The sequence below is a fragment of the Ascaphus truei genome, chromosome 2 (assembly GCF_040206685.1).
Source record: "Ascaphus truei isolate aAscTru1 chromosome 2, aAscTru1.hap1, whole genome shotgun sequence".
In the NCBI taxonomy this organism is placed as follows: domain Eukaryota; kingdom Metazoa; phylum Chordata; class Amphibia; order Anura; family Ascaphidae; genus Ascaphus; species Ascaphus truei.
In genome coordinates, this window is record NC_134484.1 from 228707836 (window position 1) to 228727363 (window position 19528).

Below are 19528 nucleotides of genomic sequence, written 5' to 3' on the forward strand. Positions count from 1 at the left end.
TCTCGCCTGCCGGGCTCCCTCTCGCCGCCGGGCTCCCTCTCGCCTGCCGGGCTCCCTCTCGCCGCCGGGCTCCCTCTCGCCGCCGGGCTCCCTCTCGCTGCCGGGCCCCCTCTCTCCCCAGCTGCAGGCCTCCCTCACTCTGTCCCATGCCGAGCTTGTGATGCTGGCGCGTGCCGGCAGCGAGAGGTCCAGCAGCCGGCCGAGCCCCCCACAGCCACTGGTCCCGGCCTTACCCAAGGTAGATAAATGTATGGGGGGGGGTTAATATGCATTTGGGGGGTGGGGACTTTTATATGTATTTGGGGGGGGGGGCTTCTTTTCTATGTATTTATAGGGTGGGGTTTTTAAATATGCATTTGGGGTGGGGGTTATTTTAGATGTATTTGGTAGGTGGGCTTCTTTTATATTTATTTGAGGGGTGTTCTTTTCAATATGCATTTGAGGGGTCTTTTATATGTATTTGGGGGTTCTTTTATGTTATTTGGGTGTGTGAGGGGTACTTTTACATGTATTTGGGGCGGTGTTTTGTTTTTAGTGTGTCACGGGAGACCAGGTTATTTATATCTTTTTCAAACATCCAGGGGGAGCATATGGGGAAAGAAATAAAAATTTAAGTGCAGACGTTTCTATAAAGTGGAATGATATAGTCTTGGCTCGTATAAATGTATTACTCACAAGGTGTATGAGTTAATCAGGCAATTGGCAAATTGGGTTGCCACCCATCTGTATCTGGACCCCCCTTGTTAGAGATACCGTCAGCAGGATGATGTATATAGAATAGAGAGAGAACTACACACTCCTGACGAAGCCGACAACAGCTACAGCAAGCTGGGCGAAACGCGTAGAGTGTACCAATTTTGGACTCAAACGCAACCCGTAGCTGACCAACCCTGCAGCCGTGACGTCATCTTCCTGGACGGGCGCCGTGAGGGAGGCTCTGAACCAGCACACAGATTCGTGAGAGAAAGCCAGCCAAACACCCGAGGGAGGCGGTGAGCAGTTCGGGGAGCTTTCACTTTCTCCATTTGTGAGATACATGCATGATTTTTACTGGCACATTGTAAGTGCGCATTTTATTGACCCGTTTTTTAAATTATAAAGTTGTACCTTTTTGATCGCACTATGTAGTTCTCTCTCTATTCTATATACATCATCCTGCTGACGGTATCTCTAACAAGGGGGGTCCAGATACAGATGGGTGGCAACCCAATTTGCCAATTGCCTGATTAACTCATACACCTTGTGAGTAATACATTTATACGAGCCAAGACTATATCATTCCACTTTATAGAAACGTCTGCACTTAAATTTTTATTTCTTTCCCCATATGCTCCCCCTGGATGTTTGAGAAAAATACTTGAATCCTTGGAACCCGTGAAACAGGTCCCACCAGTGAGGTTTGAGCTGGGTGGTTGGACTTTAATCATCACACTTCACTTTTTATAAATTGTCACTATTTAATTGTTGTTTTGCGCCTTATATCACTTATTCCACAATATATTTATATCTTTTTACCAGGATCATTCATTCATCAAGGTAGTTTCTGAGGACTTGGTCCCAAAAAGATGGGCTTAGACTCTGGCGGGCAGGCTTTTCAGGCTCAAATTCGAAGCCGGTTGCTCTGCTATTCACACAGAAGCAACTTTAAAATGCCCACCCCCGCTCTTATACAGGGAACTCCGAATCTGATTGGCTCACAGGTTCTTATAGTATTTTCAGTTTCATCAACAAAACTGAGCAGCCAATCAACGCATGGGAACTTTCCCAAGCAGCCAATCAGAGCCAAGCCGGCTAGAAAAGTCGGGTTAGCGGGAAATCCGAAATAGCCAAGAGACCTGCGCAAGCCTCTCACCTCTCTCCCTGGCTATCTCAGTGCCACCCGCTGGGCAGGCTCCACCAGGTCTGGCAGAACAAGTGGTATCCCAGAGGACTGCCATTGATCTCTGGACCTGGTACTCCGCCTTTCCCCGCTGACCAAAGGCGCTATTCACACCTCTGGGCATCCTCTGGCTGCTTTGAACTCCGATGTCCAGCAGACTTACCGGCGCCAATGGTTAGCTCGGGCAGCCTGTTTGGACATCGGTTCCGAATGTAAAAAGCACATTAAACTACATTAAAGAATCTTTAACACACTTCTGAGTCTTGGGGGACAGGGAAAGAAAAATGTTGTCGTTTTATTTCTATCTGCCTTATTCCCCACACACTTTCCCTTGGACTCTCAGAGTCCCCCCTCAACCTTATATATGGTTGGGGCACCCACAAACCCTATACTGGTGGTGGGTCACCTTGGCACTAGCTGGTGAACCCCCCTTAACCTAGGGATTCCGTCAGCTACAGGAATACATGTTTATCCCTGTGCCTCATTCCCCTTTCTGGGCTGTGCTGAAGCAGGGTACCCTAGTGGTGAGTTGTGCTTGCGTTTTCAAAGGGAAATATTGCTGGGACAATGTGCCTACATGTATCCAAGAATCAGGCATGATTCCCGGGTACATTTATGGGGGAACCGACAACTCTGGACTCAAACCTCCTAGGCACATTCTGTCAACGGTTCCTCCGCAAACCCCCCCTTGAAACTCATACCCTAGCAATCCCTGCTTGGTTGCTGCCCGGAAAGGGAAAAGCACAAAAAATACTTTTATTACATACAGTACATTGGAATGGTACATTGTTACTGGGCCCAAGAGCTGACTCTCTTGGACCCTTATACACGGTACAGGGGTAACTAAAATGGGCTTGATCTTTATTAAAGATCCTGGTTACCCCCTCCCGTCACAATATGCATTTGGGGGTGGGGGTTTTTTGTATGTATTTTGTGGGGGGATTGCCGGGGGAGGGGGTGAAAGAATGAGTGTGAGGAGGAGGGATTGTGTGAGAGTGGGGTAATTGATGGAGGAGAAGGGAGAGTGAGAGGAGAGGGGTGTAAGAGTAGGGAGGGGAGTGAGTGAGGAAGAGAGGGAGTAAGAGTGAGACGGAGTGGAGAGAAATACATGCGGTGGGGAGGGATTGAATGTGGTAATTGAAGAGGTGGAGTGAGACGGAGGGGAGAGAAATACATGGAAGAGATGGGGAAATAGAGGGGGCTTGTGAGGTGTGAAATGGGGGGGGTTCGCAAGACTGCCGACATGGGGTAGGTGGGTGGGGGGCTAGTCGTAATGCTACTCCTGGGCCCCGGGACATCTGATTGGTATCTCACTTAATGCAGCAATTCTCCCGTAGCAAGAATGCGCTAGTCTTAAAGCAGTCACTCCCCGCTTCAGTAGTATTAGAGGGGTCCTGTGGATCTCAGTCATGGGCCCACCAGTTGTCCATACATTTATCTTCTACTTTTTGGCAGGCTCTGGTTAAAAAAAAACCTACAAATATGCCCATCTTGTTCACCAATAGAAAAGCACAACTTCATCTTCTGATGCAGCTTTCTATTGGCCACTGAAGCCAAGGCTGATCTGGCAGCCATTTTGTTCTCCCAGGTAAATGTTTACCCTGGAAATGTAATGCTTAATTTACTGGCAACCAGGGCGTCCCTTCAAACAGACGCAATGCGGTTGATCTCTGCTGGGCCCCTTGTAGCTACTAAGCTACACCTCTCCCCGCTGCGCCCCTCCCAATGAGAAGTGCCGCTTTAACACTGAGGAAGCACAGGTGTAGCTGCTATGCACTGAGAGTCTTGGGGCCAGCCCTGGATCATGCCAATCAATGCGTGAAGGTATTGCCACGTGACACAGCTACATTCCTGTATTTCATCCACTGGCTTAGTTTGGTGATGACAGCAGCCATTTTTATTTCCCATGGTTGCCAGGAAATTGTGGGACAATGCCAAATACATCGCTGATTTCCAGCTTAGTCCTGGTGAGGGAAGTGCAAAGAAAATTCAAATGATAAAAGCTGGAGAGACTTTCTTCTCTACAGTTCAATTAAAATAACAATGTTATGTTATCAGGGAAACAGTTGTATGGTATAATACTTTAAGAGGCAGCTTAACATAGCAGAATATATATATATACACTTATCAGTGTAAATAGCTGCCTTAAAAAAATATATTCAAACACCATTAAAGTGTCGTTCTTACTTTATTTTCTACAAGCTGATCTACCCGGCGTTGCCCGGGGTTTAACTTTCCCGATCCCCCTGTCGCTTTCTCTTCTCTCGCTACCCCCCCCCTCTCTCTCTGCTCCCCCTGTCCCTCCGCTACCCCTGTATGTATTAGTGTGGATGTGTATGTATTAGTGTGTGTGTGTGTTTGTATATGTATTAGTGTGTGTGTGTGTTTGTATATGTATTAGTGTGGATGTGTGTGGCTGTATTAGTGTCGGGTGTATGGGTGTGTGTGTATGTATTAGTGTGGAAGTGTGTGGGGTGTGTGCATGTATTAGTGTGGGAGTGTGTGTATGTATTAGTGTGGATGTGTGTGGGGTTAGTTTGGATGGGTGTGGGTGTGTATGTATGTGTGTGTGGGGGGTGTGTGCATGTATTAGTGTGGGAGTGTGTATGTATTAGTGTGGATGTGTGTGGGGTTAGTGTGGATGGGTGTGTGTATGTATTAGTGTGGAAGTGTGTGGGGTGTGCATGTATTAGTGTGGGAGGGTGTGTATGTATTAGTGTGGATGTGGGCATGTATTAGTGTGGATGTGTTCCTTCCTCCCATCAGCTTGCCACCTCTCACTCTGCAGCCCTCTTCTCTTCCTTAAACACAGAGCCCCCTCCTCCCCTCGTCCCCTCGTCCCCTATTCTCACCCTACTGGACTGGGGAGGGGACATGCTAAGGGTGGTGTGACTGTCACGCCCTGCGTAGGCGTGGCCGTAATGTCAGGCCACCCCGCAGGCCAATGAGATAAGGGTGCAAACAGACATCCAAACATTTTTTCAGTCTTGTATATATAGATCTTTAAAAATGAATATGCCTCATTGTCGGGAACACTGGATTTAAGCATAACAGCTGCTCTTGCTTTTCAATTTGATAAATCATGGCACCATAATTACCCTTGAAACAAAAGAACAGAACTAAGTTTACAATGTTGGTGTCTGACAAACAGTCTTATCACCAAAAGAGATAAGTTAAAGATTGTGAAACCATTCCAAAGCATGTGTTTATTACTGTATTGAAATGTTAAAAGTAAAAAATAAAAAAAATATCTAAATACTTATGTTGGCCGGATTTTCCTTTTCTTTTAAAGTTGTCAGTAAGCTGCATTTAACCTATTAAATATTACACAGTCTTTAGCTCACTTTTGAGACAGGATAGCCCCTTTAAAATGGCCACCTATGAATTTTGTAGGACCTTTTCTAAATTAAATAGCAGCTTGTAATGTATATAGTGTCTTGGAACCAAAATTATAAAAGTTATTTACATAAGGTACAGTGTAAAAGCAATATAGAAGCCTCAATTATTTTACCTTCTTGCTTGGTGGTGCCAATAGCGTGGGCAATGAACTAGAAAAGTGCCACAAAAACAATGATGCACACATCCCCCACTATCACACCTCAAAACACAAATAGCCAAGCCATTGATGATCAGTAAGGAACCTTGTTTTGTTTTGTTTTTCAGATGAAATTATAATGTATAAATAAAAAAAAACTTCTGTGAGATTGGTTTAACATCAGATAAACGACTGCTCTGTTTTAATTATGGGAATTTCCCCCTTATTGTATTATGTAAAATGAGATATCTTTTTTAACAAGACTCTAGTTTGAAGAAGGTAGCATGGCCCAGCGGGCGGACATGTAGAAACGCTTTCCGGATCTGCACACACAGAGTGAATATCAACGAGTCTGCTGTTGACTAGAGCTTTTATAGGAACAGAAGCAGGGCCTAAACCCCATTCAGAGTTGGGATTGTGTGACGATTGCCTGGGGTGTATGGAGTTCATTGCCAGAGCTCTGGTATGTCACTCTCCTCCTCCCTTTGTGTTAGAGGTGTTTAGAAATCTGTTCACACATACTGTACAGTACTAAATGACGTGTGCTACTTGCATGGTCATGGATTTTAATACCTGCAATGTAAACCTTAGGATGCGTGTCAATCTGTACAGTATAGGACTGGAATCCTGTGTGAGATGTAGAGTAGATGGGGTTTTTTGTGAGGTACTGTTATGTGTCCAAGGAAGGTTTTTGTTACTTTTTGTCTGTAACATTCAACAACTGTGCTCTATACATATACAAACAAGCTTCCTTTTTCCTCCTCAAGTGTCTCATTGCACACACCTTTCTCTCACTGCCCACTTTATGGAAGGCGGAATCGGAATCTCTCAACTCTGGTCACGCCTTGAGTTTATCATCACCTATTTTAGTTACAATATACATGCAGTATTTCTAATACAGGCTTAATGTCCCTTTGACTTTACCTTACCTACACATGGAGATGACACGGTTTTTGTGGATGTACAATAAAGTCACGGATTAATTTATTTATTTACAACATTGAAATATAAATGTCAGGCAGCCCCCTAGTCCCTGTATGCAGATGACCCCGTGCATCCTGCGAGTAGTATGGCGGGAGACCCTTACGCGCAGCCGCCCCACTCTCAGTCTCCCCTCTTGGCTGCCGGGGCTTAGGCGCATAAGTTGTCACCTAACTTCCTAAGGCAGGGGTACAGCACCGCAGCATAAGCCGTGCCTCCTGTCTGCCCAATCTCCTCTGGGGACTTAACCACATGTCCGAATGCATAAGTTGGCGCCTTTCTTCTTGGCATTTCCCAGCCCCTATAAGCTGACTGGTGTGACTGTTCCGCCTAATTAATTTATCATAACTTTTACATAGTTATTTCATTTGGGGAAACCACTTGTATACACATAACTTGTGTTTGTTATGTAGTGCTGACTATGTTAGCCGCACTCTATTTTGTAAGCTCTTTGTGACAAGGACTCACTATCTAATTTAGGCGCCTGGGTCACAGGGAGGTGACTTGTGACTTGGCCAGTGTAGCAAAGACTGGGATTCAAACCAGGTTAAACTTCTTTAAGGTAGTGACAGCGTTGTAATATATCATGCCCATAAATAGTCCAATAACTAGCAAGACAATGAATCTCTGCATTGCAAAATAGGATCAAAGTTGCTAAGCCATCTCACCTGCAGAAAATCTCTTACTCATTCTGTGCCAGGCGACACTGCAGCTCAGTGCATTAAGTCTGCTTTGGCATCAGAGATGTAACGTATTGCCAAACATGACAATTACATATTGTCCTGTTTTTCTTTGTCATGCTGCGTTTGTTAGTTTGAACACTAGCAGCACTAAGCTGTTGATGCCATTTTTTTTAACTTTGTCTTTTGATGTGCCGTTCGAACCTTTTATGGGGCCATTTTCTGCTGATGCTCAACAGGAGACATTAGGCTAAATAATTTCCAGCAGGTTGTTTGCAGAATAATCTGTTTGTACTGTCAATGTGTACTTCACTTCTAATCATTTGCATGTCATTACCCAGAATCCCTGGCTTCAGGTTGCAGACTTGTCCAAGACATGCAAATATGCTCATAAGTGGTATTTTTATTTGCTGTACACTTATCATAGAAGCTAGTATTTTATCGAATATTTTGTGCAGTAAATACCACATAAGTCAAATGTGTGACTATTCTTTACTTAAATGTGCAGTCTAAATGAATGGAGTCAGCAGGAAGAGGAAGCACTCGCAATAACTTCAAGTTCAAAACGGCAGGTGCATTTCTGGTCAACCATAGCCATAGTAAATGTGAAACGTATTGCATGCACAAAGTCAAAATGAATAATACAGGTATTAATAACAAGAACTTGATCTCTTGACATCTTGGTCATGCAAGTCCATTTTTGTTTTCTTTTTTTAAATTGTCATCATATATGTTGAATAGCTTCAGTTTTAAAGTTGCCATATGATGTGTTTTAATACAGTTTAAAAATAAGAACCATGTCAACTATTTGCAGCAGAAAAGTCCATGCAGGAAATGTTTACATTTTTATTTTATTTAATTTTTTAACAATACCATTCTTCAAAAAATGGAGTAATACTGGTTTTCACATGAACTGACCTGAAAATAGATACTAAAAGTAATTTAAACAAGAAAACAAATGAACTGTTAATGTAGAACCTGTGCTTTTTCATACACTGTATATAATACTACTGCAGTGTCATTCTGCCCCTGAATGACTGGGTTACTGGTCGGTGTTTTTATATTTACCCCTTGCAAAGGATGTCGTGTTTAGGGAAGAATGCTGTGTGTACAATTTGGAGGATTTGGCTTTACAATGGCATCTTTTTTCCCTGCAGCTCTGCTTTGCGATGTTCTGGACACCCAATGTATCAGAGCGCATTCTCATTGACATCATCGGGGTAGATTTTGCCTTTGCAGAGCTGTGTGTGATCCCTTTGAGACTCTTCTCCTTCTTCCCTGTACCAGGTAGGAGTATGTTTCATGCCCTTTTGTGAAGGGTTTAAAGCAGTCAAACGTGAAATCTTATGGGTTTTTTATTTTATTTAAATAAATCAGTTCTGTAGTATCAGATAATAGTGACTGTTTTCCTTTTTTTTTTTTTTTTTTAATAATTCAACTCTTAATTCCATAGTTTTAATATATTGAGCATTCTGTGATGTCTATAGCAGATTTTAGCCCACCTCCCCAGCAGTGCAAGATATTCACAACACTTTCCTGTATGTGATAATTTGTTGTCAATATTCCCAGCAGTTTGAGCTGCAAACTATAATAGTAGGATACACTGAAGCTGGTGAGTTACACTGACTGAAGGATTGATTGAAACTGAAAGGCGGTCATTATGTTAGGCACACAATGAGGATGTTTTCAGACTTATAACAAGAGCACCAAACGATTGCCAGCTTAGGTAATATACAAAAAGAAGAAAAAAGAGGGGAAATAGTATTGCTGCTTTAAAGTTACATTGACAAATATGTGGCTTTTTTACAACTGTAAGCTTACCCAAAATTTGACTAAAAATATATATTTTTTCAGTGATCCATTTCAAAGATTAAAATGTAATAAATGATACATTTTAATTCCCGGTCTTCAGGACTTATTCCGATCCTCTAATACAATTTCTCTGCATGTTTCCGGCGGTATCCTCACTCTTACCCCCGTCCTTCTCACCAGCATGTGCACATGCAGTACAATCAGCGTACAAGTGCAGTCATTCAGATGCAATAATACTTCCATGAACCAATCAGTGGTACTGCTCAAATAGCAAAGTGCTGAAGCATATTTTCAGTGATTGGAAGTAGGGTTTTCAAATGCTTTTTATTTCTATTTTTCCAACCTAAAAATATCAAAAGGAAAATAAAAGCGCCTGGGAAGGCAGAGAAATGTATTTTGACGTGTAAGGTAAATAATCATAGCGTGGAGGTGAATGCACCATTACATGAGATGCGGATAACCAAGACTAGCAACATTCTTCCTCATATTCTGTTTCTTCTCAGTCTGGCCAGAAGTGCTCATAAACATGAATTTACTCATTATCTACTGCTCATGAAGTACTGTGGGTTTTATTACTGTGTATAATGTAATTTGTGATAGTACTGTATTACAAAATAACAAGGAGACAGAGCGATTGACCCATACTTGTAAATCATCCTTATTTTTTGCTTGCTAGTTGTAATGTCACCTCCGTATAAATTCTGGAATGAGCTAACCTCGTGGGACCAATCTTTGTGGCTGAGTAGTCTCAGAATTATGAATGGTCAGGTGGTTTTATTGTCAAAGTACAATATATCTCCTCTAGTTTATAACCTTTAAACAAATCCATTTTAAAAAGTAGTTCATTTCTTTGCGTAATCAATGAATATTTTAACTCTACTAACGTAGAATGACACTGTAACCATAACAGTTCTTTTATATTTGTTATACCTATAAAGCCTTATGAAGCCATGTACTCATTAGTAGCAGATAATATATCTTATCCTACGACGCTGATGTGTTGCCTGACCTTAGTGCTGCAGTAACAAATCCCAATTCAATAACAATCTACAGCAAGTACCAGTCACTGTCCTTTCTTTTGCCACTAAAACACAACCACACTGAAACAAAATAGATGGTGCATGCTGGGAAGCTCGAGGAAATGGCTGCCTAGCACATGAGCTCCTCAAGACTCCTGATTTAAAGTAAGCAAAAAGCAATGAAAAACCATCTACCAACCTCCCGAACTGCAAGGAACAATCATCCAACTGATCCAAGATGCCTCCGAATGCATTAGCAAAGAAAAGAAAAAAAAAACAGATCTCTCTACATTCTTTAAGCACAAAACGGCCACGAAGACACCATGGGCTGCAGAACAAATCTCAAGCGAGGGCTCCGAATCAGAGCAGGAATCACACCAAGATGAAATGAACCAAGAAGTCACGAAAAAGGCTATAAAAAATCCGCTCAGCGATATCAAGACCTGGCTCCACAGTGAAGTAAAGGAAATAAAGAAGGAGCTCACCTCTCTAGGCAGTCGGATAGATTGGTCCTATATATTTGCAGTCCTCGGATCTTTTGCCTTTGGTGAAAGAATTATGAAGGCAATCTCTGCCCTATATTTAAATCCAGAGGCAAACATGGTCTGCCAAGGCTTCCCGTCTGAGAGGTTTAATATCAAAAGCGGCACGAGACAAGGTTGCCCTCTCTCCCCTACCACCCTCCCCCCCCCCCCTGCTATTTGCCCTTTGCATGGAACCACTAGCAGCTAACATAAGGCGTAACCCAGATATCGCTGGGATAAAGGTAGACAAACAAACCCATAAATTAGTGCTGTTTGCAAATGACGTAATTCTCACTGTGTTTTTAAACTGTTGACATGTCTCCTAAATCTGTTCTCCATGCTTTCAGCCTTTAACAAAATATCAGGCTTCAAAATTAATAACTCCAAATTTGAAGCACTAAATATCAATCTCCCAAAAGAAGTGGAAAAATGATAGCGTCTAACATCAACTTCAGGTGACAACCCAACTGTATTAACTAACAACTCCAAATCACTTTATCAAGCCAACTACCCTAACCTACTCAAGACCCTTAGAGAGGACATTAGGATATGGTCAGGGTTTAATATCTCCTGGATTGGGAAAGTACACTGCATTAAGATGAACTTGCTCCCGCGTATCTTATACCTTTTCCAACCACTGCCAATACCAATAATAAAGAAAGATATATCCTCTCCAGTCACTAATTACCAGGTTTATTTGGAATGATAAAAAAAACAAGGATAAGCAAAAAGATTCTGATACGACCAAGTATGGCTGGAGGTCTAGCATTGCCATGTTTGTTGTCATACCACAAAGCGGCCCAACTCAGCCAATTAATCCAAAGGCATTCAGAACCAGGTCTTAAGAGATGGACAGAAATAGAAAACTCGGTATGCCACCCAGTGGACCTAAACTTTCTACTCTGGCTCCCTGGTAAAGCAAGAGAAAAAATGGGTTATATGCTACCTACCGTGTGTAACTCACTAAAGGTCTGGGATGCCACAAAATTTAGATTTGCACTAACATCCCAAAATTCCCTAATGACTCCTATTCTAAACAACCCAGAATTTACCCCAGGGCTAGAATATAATTATTTCTCATCCTGGACCCAAGCAGGAATCTCAAGATTAAGAGACCTAGCTGCAGAAGGAGATATTAAACTATTTGACCAAATCAAAACAGAGAAGGGTATCCCGAACTCTAATTATTTTTTTTTGATATCTTCAATTAAGAGCATTTTATGGTAAGATACACCCATCAGGTCCCTAACCAACTTTGAGAAGCTCTGCTTGATGGACACAAGCATGCAGGGGCTGATATCCTAACTCTATAACGAACTAACATTCACAAATGACGAAGCAGAGAGAAAACTAAAATGTATGTCTCAAAGGGAGGAGGATTTAGGTAAGGTGCTAGATGAGGAAACGTGGAACCAAATATTTCGGGTGGTCGCTAGGAGCTCAATATGCACCACCCTGAAGGAAAACACTTACAAAGTACTTACTAGATAGTATTTCACACCTCAGAAATTATCCAAATTTATACCGGGATACTAACCACTCTGCCCTAAAGGGTGTGGAGCCCAAGCCACAATGCTACATATGTGGTGGTCCTGCCGACAAATAGCCTCCCTTTGGAGGAAAATAAGAAAATGGTTGAGAAGGATACTGGGTCTAGATGTACCATTTGACCCATGGTTATTCCTGCTCAATAGACCAACCCAGGGAATTCCCGGCACCGATCTTGCTCTCATTAGCCACTTTACAACCGCCACTAGATGTGAAATAGCCTCGGTATGGAAACAACAAAACATACCTCAAATATCTCAAATAAGAAATAGGATTTGGTATATATGCCAGATGGAAAAATATACTAGTACAGCTCAACCCCGTTATAGCGCGATCTGCTTATAACGCAGTCTGAGCATGGCTCCCAAATTGAAAGCCTCATTTTGTCGCCTTATCGGCATCTCAAATCCTCCATTTTGCCGCCTTACCGGTGCTCTCCTCTTCCAGCTGTCCACATGCTCATCTCTCTCCTCTTCCAGCTGTTCACGTGCTCATTTCTCTCCTCTTCCAGCTGTCCACGTGCTGTGCTCTCCTGTCTCCGTCGTATGGCATTTGTTTTTTTTTAAACATTCAATTCAATGCTTTATTGACTACTGGACACATACACCAAGTGGGAATTGAACATTAATACATTTTGTATAAAACATATGCAGGGATTGAACTCAGGACGTTCTGATACCAATGCCTTACCTCTTACCTCTACACCATAGGCTTGGAGGTCCTGAGTTCAATCCCTGCATGTGTTTTGTACAAAAAAAAAAATGACACCACGCACCAGACAGAAGAGCCCCGATGGACACAGCCCCGAGGAGAGAGCTGACATCTGCAATGAGGAGGGAGAGCAAGATGCCGGTGAAATTTTAACGCAACCCCAGTTGTTGACCCCAAGGACCGTGCTATAACGGGGTTCAGCTGTATATTAAACGACTTGGGCACAACATTTCAGAAAACTTGGCAACCCTGGCTAGCCCAATCGGACATCCAGGGTATAATACCTTCTTCAATTATGTCATAAGGGAACTACCGATTGTCATAAGCTCTCCCCCGGTAGGGAATAAGTTACGCCCGGATCTACTGTAAGTGGTAACCTCGCGGAAACATAACCTTCACAGTAACATCCCTAACAAAAGAGAGGACATCATACAACCAAGAAAACCTCCCCACGGTGTGTACCCACCCTCCTTTTTCTTGTTTTTCTTATTGCTGTAAATCTGTGATTTACTTGTAATGTGTAACTATTTGTCCCTGCATGTAAAATGATGTTTTCAATAAAATGTAAGTTATTAAAAAAAAAAAAACAAAGATTACATTGTGGGGAACTAATCTATTTATGTTCCTTTACTCTGTCTTTCTCCAAAACACACTATCCAACTCTGATAGAAATAGATTCCCCACTAAAATGCATCTAGTACATGGCATGCAATATGACAGGAGAGATTTAGAATGCTCATTTACATGGGACAGTAGCAGTAGGACTAGTACACATAAGGTTAATTAGATATACATGTATGAAACCGCCATAATTCTTAATGTTTTAGCCCTGATTTAGGTACCTATTGTGACTGAAACATCAATTACCATATCCGTTTGAAGGCTCTCTCCTTTTGTATACAAAATAAACCAAATGTTATGATTTCTATTAAAAAAAAAACCATGTAATTAGTTGATAAAATACTGAGCTTTAACCTTGGAGTGTTTTTCTTCCTTCAGTGTGACGTGTGTTGAGCGGAGCATTGCACGGGCGAGGTCACTGTCCCCCTTAGTCTTCTCATAGAGAGGGAGTCAGCCAAGGTTGGAGGACACACTTGATGGACATGCTTTGTCCTTTTCAGATTCCCCAAACCAAAATGTTAGAGATTTAATGCTACTTACATAACACTTATTTTGCTGCCCTTGCCTGTGCTTTTTTCATTAATTCTTCGGTTTTTCCTGGACAGAAATGTTTTTACCAATCACCCCACTGTTCTTGGTGAGGATGTCTTCTGTATTTATTGATTGCTCATTAACAAATACATTAAGTGGAGACAATTTGAGTATTTTCATTGCTTAGTGTATTATATCAACTTGGCCCCGTGTGTCAACTTGTAATTTAGGGAGCGTTACTGGAAGAAGTTATGGAGGAGTTATGTGACACACAGTATGATGGGATATATCAGATTCTGTGGCAAAGCGCACCCTCTTTCACTTTTTACTACCTTCAAAACAATCTGCCAGGGTAAAGTGGAGTGAATGTCCTTGGAAAACAATCTGCACCAGATGTAAGAAACTTTACGATTTGATGGAGACACAAGCAGGAAATGATGTACTGTAGTGCGTTAAAACAAAATTTTGTGTATGTGAATGTCTCTCCCGATCACTTCATTGGCACGACTCTTTCAGTAGCTGATTTCAATAAACAAAATATGGTTATTCTGGAAAGAGATGGAAAATAATCAATATTTCTTTGTATTTCATTATCTGCATTAACTAAAGTACACTTTCTTGTCATTCTTTCTCGTTCACACAGTTACTGTTCGAGCCCACTTAACCGGTTGGTTGATGACACTAAAAAAGACGTTTGTGCTGGCACCGAGCTCAGTCTTGAGGATTATCGTCCTGATCTCTAGTCTTATTGTCTTGCCTTACCTTGGGTAAATTACTTTCCTCAAGTAACCTAATTGGGAAAATGATACCTTGTGTACAACAGATTCACATAGCTGATGTTCAATGTTTCTAGGTTACTTGTTTGTTACAGTCATTGGCGTGTGTGTGTGTGTGTGTGTGTGTGTGTGTGTGTGTTTGTGTGTGTGTGTCTGTGTGTGTGTGTGTGTGTGCGTGTTGGACAAAACATGTTTATATTTGAATGTGTGTATATACTGTAAACCTACCATAGTGCTGATTTGCATACATTATTATTTTTAAATACACGCTATACATACATATCTACATACAAATAATACTTGGCATTGGTATGGACACATCTACTTCCAAATGCAAGATCTCTGGAAAGAATTCCATGTAAAGTTGAGGTGGAGATCAGTATTTTGCACTGACATACAAATGTCCAGCTTGCTATAAACAGGTCTGTTACACAATGTGTGTAGTGAAAAAGGCACCCTCTTAATATCAGTATCGTGGTGCACACACAACAATGGGGCGAATTAATGAAATGCTGATAAGTGTTAGCTTTGACTGCCATTCAAATCAATGACAGTTAGTGCCAGATTAAGATCTGATATTTCTCAGCAGAGCTTCATGAGTCCCAGAGAATAAATGGTAAAAATACATTCTTCATCTCAACATTAAGGTTTGGCACTCACAGAATACAGTGTACACCACTGAGTAAACAACCATTTATTTAAACAGGGAGGTCCTTCAGAGATTAAAACTGTAAGTAACGTTTAAATAAATAGTTTTGTTTATTTTTACTGTATTTTGTAGAGTGGCAAACTTCTTTTATGTTTACCTCTTACACACATCCATAATAATACGTTCCCTTGAGAAAAAGCATCACTTCAGGGAGGCGGTTAGAAAGACCTGATGCAGTCCAGAATCCTTTATATTTTTGGGCCTCTTCTAGAATGGCCAAAAAAAGTTTGTGGAGTAAAGCATTTGACATGCAGATGGACTACTTTTTACATTGTGCTGAATATTAGTATGTTGGACTGATGCTTTGAGTATACACACACACTTCATGACCAGAGTCCCAGCTATCGGAAAATGCTACTAGTTCCCTACACTCCCATTCGCTCACTTCGATCTGCAAATGAAGGACTCCTAACAGTTCCCAGAATCTCCTTAACTTCCTTTGCGGCCCGAACTTTTAGCCAACTCCCACTCTTTGGAACAGTCTGCCTCGTACAGTTAGAGAGGCCCCCTCTCTCTGGAAATCTATAAGAACAGGCTCAAGACCTACCTGTTTACCAAAGCATTTAACTAATGTACCACAACCTGTCTCGCATTTAATAGCGACAATACTGTCCACTCCTGTTTTGTGCTTTGAGTCCCATTGGGAGAAAAGCGCTATATAAATAAGGAATTTTGGGAGGACATTTTGGGAAAACTGTATTTATCACTGTCATTGTGTTTTTTGCATTCAGGCACTGAAGGTCTAAAAATTGCAAAGCTTTAAAGATAGTTTCTATTACAACATGAATCCGCTATTAAATATGGTAATGAAGTTATAGGCATACATAATTAGATTGTAAGCTCTTCGGAGCAGGGATTCCTTTTCCTAAATGTTACTTTTATGTCTGCAGCACTTCTTCCCATTATGTATTATCTGAGTTATTTATATGATTGTCACGTGTATTACTGCTGTGAAGCGCTATATAAATAAATGGTAGAATCAAACAGAAAAGTTGGAATCAAGAACATGCAACTTGGGATGCCCCTAATACAAGGAGACATTAATAACAAGCGATTAAAGCATGGGTGCTACAGGCAGGACAACTTGTCAGGGTACTGGCATAAAATAGCATTTATGCTATATAGATAAAGACATGCATACATAATGTACAACTACTTACAATATTACACTACCTTTGTGAACTCCACTTCACCCTGTTTACAGTACGTCTTGCTTTCTTGTACTTTCAGCGTCCATGGAGCCACATTAGGAGTAGGATCACTTCTAGCTGGTTTTGTTGGAGAATCCACCATGGTCGCAATTGCATCTTGCTATGTATATCGAAAACAGGTAAGAGACACAGTTGATGTGATGTTCAGGTTACCCTTCTTCTCATTAGATATAATGTGGGGTAAGAAGAGATTTTTTCTTCCTTTACCTCTTAGAATTAAAGAGCAGTTCCCCCCTGTACATGTTTATTCATTTGATTTAAAGATTTATTCATCATGGGGGTCGCCAGAGCTCAAAGTTGTGTGATTTTTTTTTTTTTGCCACAGGACCCCCAGGTTTCTGTCATGTATAAAAAGAAGTCCAGTAGAGAAAAAAACGAATGGCGCACAGCCAGGGAGCCAGGTGTGGAGTAAAAAAACTTTTCTTTATTGCAGCATGGTGAGAGACAAATTCACCCCCTTGGGGGACACAGATAGAGTCCTCCTACGCGTTTCAGACCAACCGGTCCTTGATAAAGGACAGGTTGGTCTGAAACGCGTAGGAGGACTCTATCTGTGTCCCCCAAGGGGGTGAATTTGTCTCTCACCATGCTGCAATAAAGAAAAGTTTTTTTACTCCACACCTGGCTCCCTGGCTGTGCGCCATTCGTTTTTTTCTCTACTGGATGTCTTTGGATTCTGGATCCTTTCTGGCTTGCACGCCGGCAGAAAAAACCTGGAGATGACGTGAGTAGGGTTCATTGGCTTAGACTATTATAGTTGGGCATTATACCTACATGTCTTTATTCTGCCTACCCACTCCCATTGGTATCTCCAGGGGTTATTAATACTTATGCCTTCGGATGGAGTTGCTGCGGGCTTGAGCACCCCAATTCCTTTACATGTATAAAAAGAAGGGCTGGAACGGGGGGAGGGACTTCTGCTTTAATTTGCCCAACCTATGGCAAAGTTACAAAGATGTAACGCAGAAATCTAATGAGTTTAGAGATTGTAATAGATTTTAGGCTGAGTTAATGAAATATTTCCTAATAGTCTGCCAATCAAAGGATTTATAAATCACATGTACTGAAACCAATAAAGGGAGCGCAATATAATGACATAGAGATTAAGCAGCCGTAATCCCCTAATACATTTATCACACTGTACTTTTAAAATGTAGTTACTTTATATTCAAATTGAACAAACTCACTTTTTTGCTTGTTAATTTGATTTGGAAATACAGAATGGTCATAACAATGTCAGTGTTTACAAATGTGAGAGGCAAGGCTTGTAATTTAGTGGATTTAGAAGAAATGCCTGGATAAGAGGGAGATATACGTACTCATTTACGTGTCGTGCTAAGACAACTTGCTGCCCATAAACATGACACCATACATAAGGGTGTTTATAAAAGTTTATAAAATGTATTATTATAATAATAGCAGCACTTAGTAAATACGGCCCACAATATTCTATAGCAATAAGGGATTTATTCAATATGGACCGAAGTGGCCGTTCAGGCCGTTTTCAACCGAAAACATCTTTTTTGCTGTGCCTTATAGACTGGACAGGGAAGTGTTATGCCACTTTTTATACTTCCCTTTCTGTGTCTTGCAATGTAACAATTAATGGTCAAACCTCCTATCAAAGTGACATAAGCATCTACCACTGCTGCTTGATTGGCGTCTGGGGATCATGGAGAAAATTGGTGCCGATTTGAAACCCATTGTCTGTTCTCCTTGGGACTCGGCCGAGTCACTTTATCTCCCTGTGCCCTAGGCACCACAATTCAGTTTGTATGCTCTACAGGGAATCACTGGCTCTACCAAATTGGACATGACTGTGTATACTTTCAGTGCTATAAAGACATATTAATATGTTGCCCAATATGTCAACTTAGAACATACATGGAGGTTTTAAAGGTTGTGGCCTTCGACTGCGTGTAAAGTCAAGCCATCCGACTCTTCTGACAAGAAAATGAATAGTAGAATAAATTATCAAGTTTTCTTTTTAGTATGAAAGAGATTATTATGCGCAGTGTTTATTAGTAGTATAAAATTATCAATTTTTTAGTTTTATTTATCCTTAATCTGTGTCACCTGCTTAGAGGTTCTGGGGGTACGACAACTATCTATAAGGTTGTGAGGGGGCTTGTAAAGTCCAGTACTTAGTCTATTTTATAGTGTGTGGGGAATATGGCCAGTAAGACATAAAGTGCAGTATTTTTATTCTACTCCCCATACCAGCAAAACGTAGGATATTTTTAAAGTGTATATTTTATTAAATTGTGTGTTTTAAAACATGTATGCTTGTACGGATAAATGAGCTTGGACTTTCAGAACCAATGCTCTGACAGGCCACAGGGCCTACCAATTGGTGCCAGTAGGTCTGGCAGGACATCTGGATATGAAAGCCCCAGAGGATATCTGAGGTGTCAATACCATTTGGACAGGAGGGAAGGACTCAAGTATCCACGTCCTGAGATCAATATACGCTCTTTGCATTTCCATTGATCCCACCAGACTGGCAGGAGCCTGCCACCGCAGGTGGCATTGAGTGAACCAGGGACAGAGATGCCAAATTGCGCATGCCCCTTGGTTCATTCAGATTTCCAGCTAACCCTGTTTTTTCTACCAGCTTGTCTATGATTGGCTGCGGAGACATTTCTCACGCTTTGGATTGGGCTATAGCATTGTTTGAATGAAACTGACAGGTATAACCCCTTGCACCCTTCAGATAGTTTGTTCTCCAGTCCTCTAAGATTCTCAGATCCTAATTTTCCAGTTTCAAGTCTCCAGCAAGAAAAGGGCTGCTTCATCGAAAGCTGCCTGGAATATTTTCTGTCCGTTTTTGCAACTGTTATCAGGGTTAGAATTCCCTGCACCTAGGAGACTCTAGGTTGTTACCCTAATCCCCAAGTAAGTTTGTCTTTTTGCAGAAGTGTAGTTTGTGTATCATTGTGTATTTGCCTTTTCTTGTGAATAAATTTACAATTTATTTAATTAACTTGTTTT

General features: G+C 41.4%; 1 protein-coding gene across 1 annotated transcript in view; it reads left to right on the forward strand.

Moving 5' to 3' along the window:
* ANKH (ANKH inorganic pyrophosphate transport regulator) overlaps positions 1-19528 on the forward strand; it is a 183276-nt gene that overhangs the window by 161378 nt on the left and 2370 nt on the right. The window contains exons 9-11 of the mRNA XM_075585932.1: positions 8233-8362; positions 14485-14608; positions 16557-16656. Coding sequence (XP_075442047.1) covers positions 8233-8362; positions 14485-14608; positions 16557-16656 — 354 coding nt within the window. The remainder of the gene's footprint in view (positions 1-8232; positions 8363-14484; positions 14609-16556; positions 16657-19528) is intronic.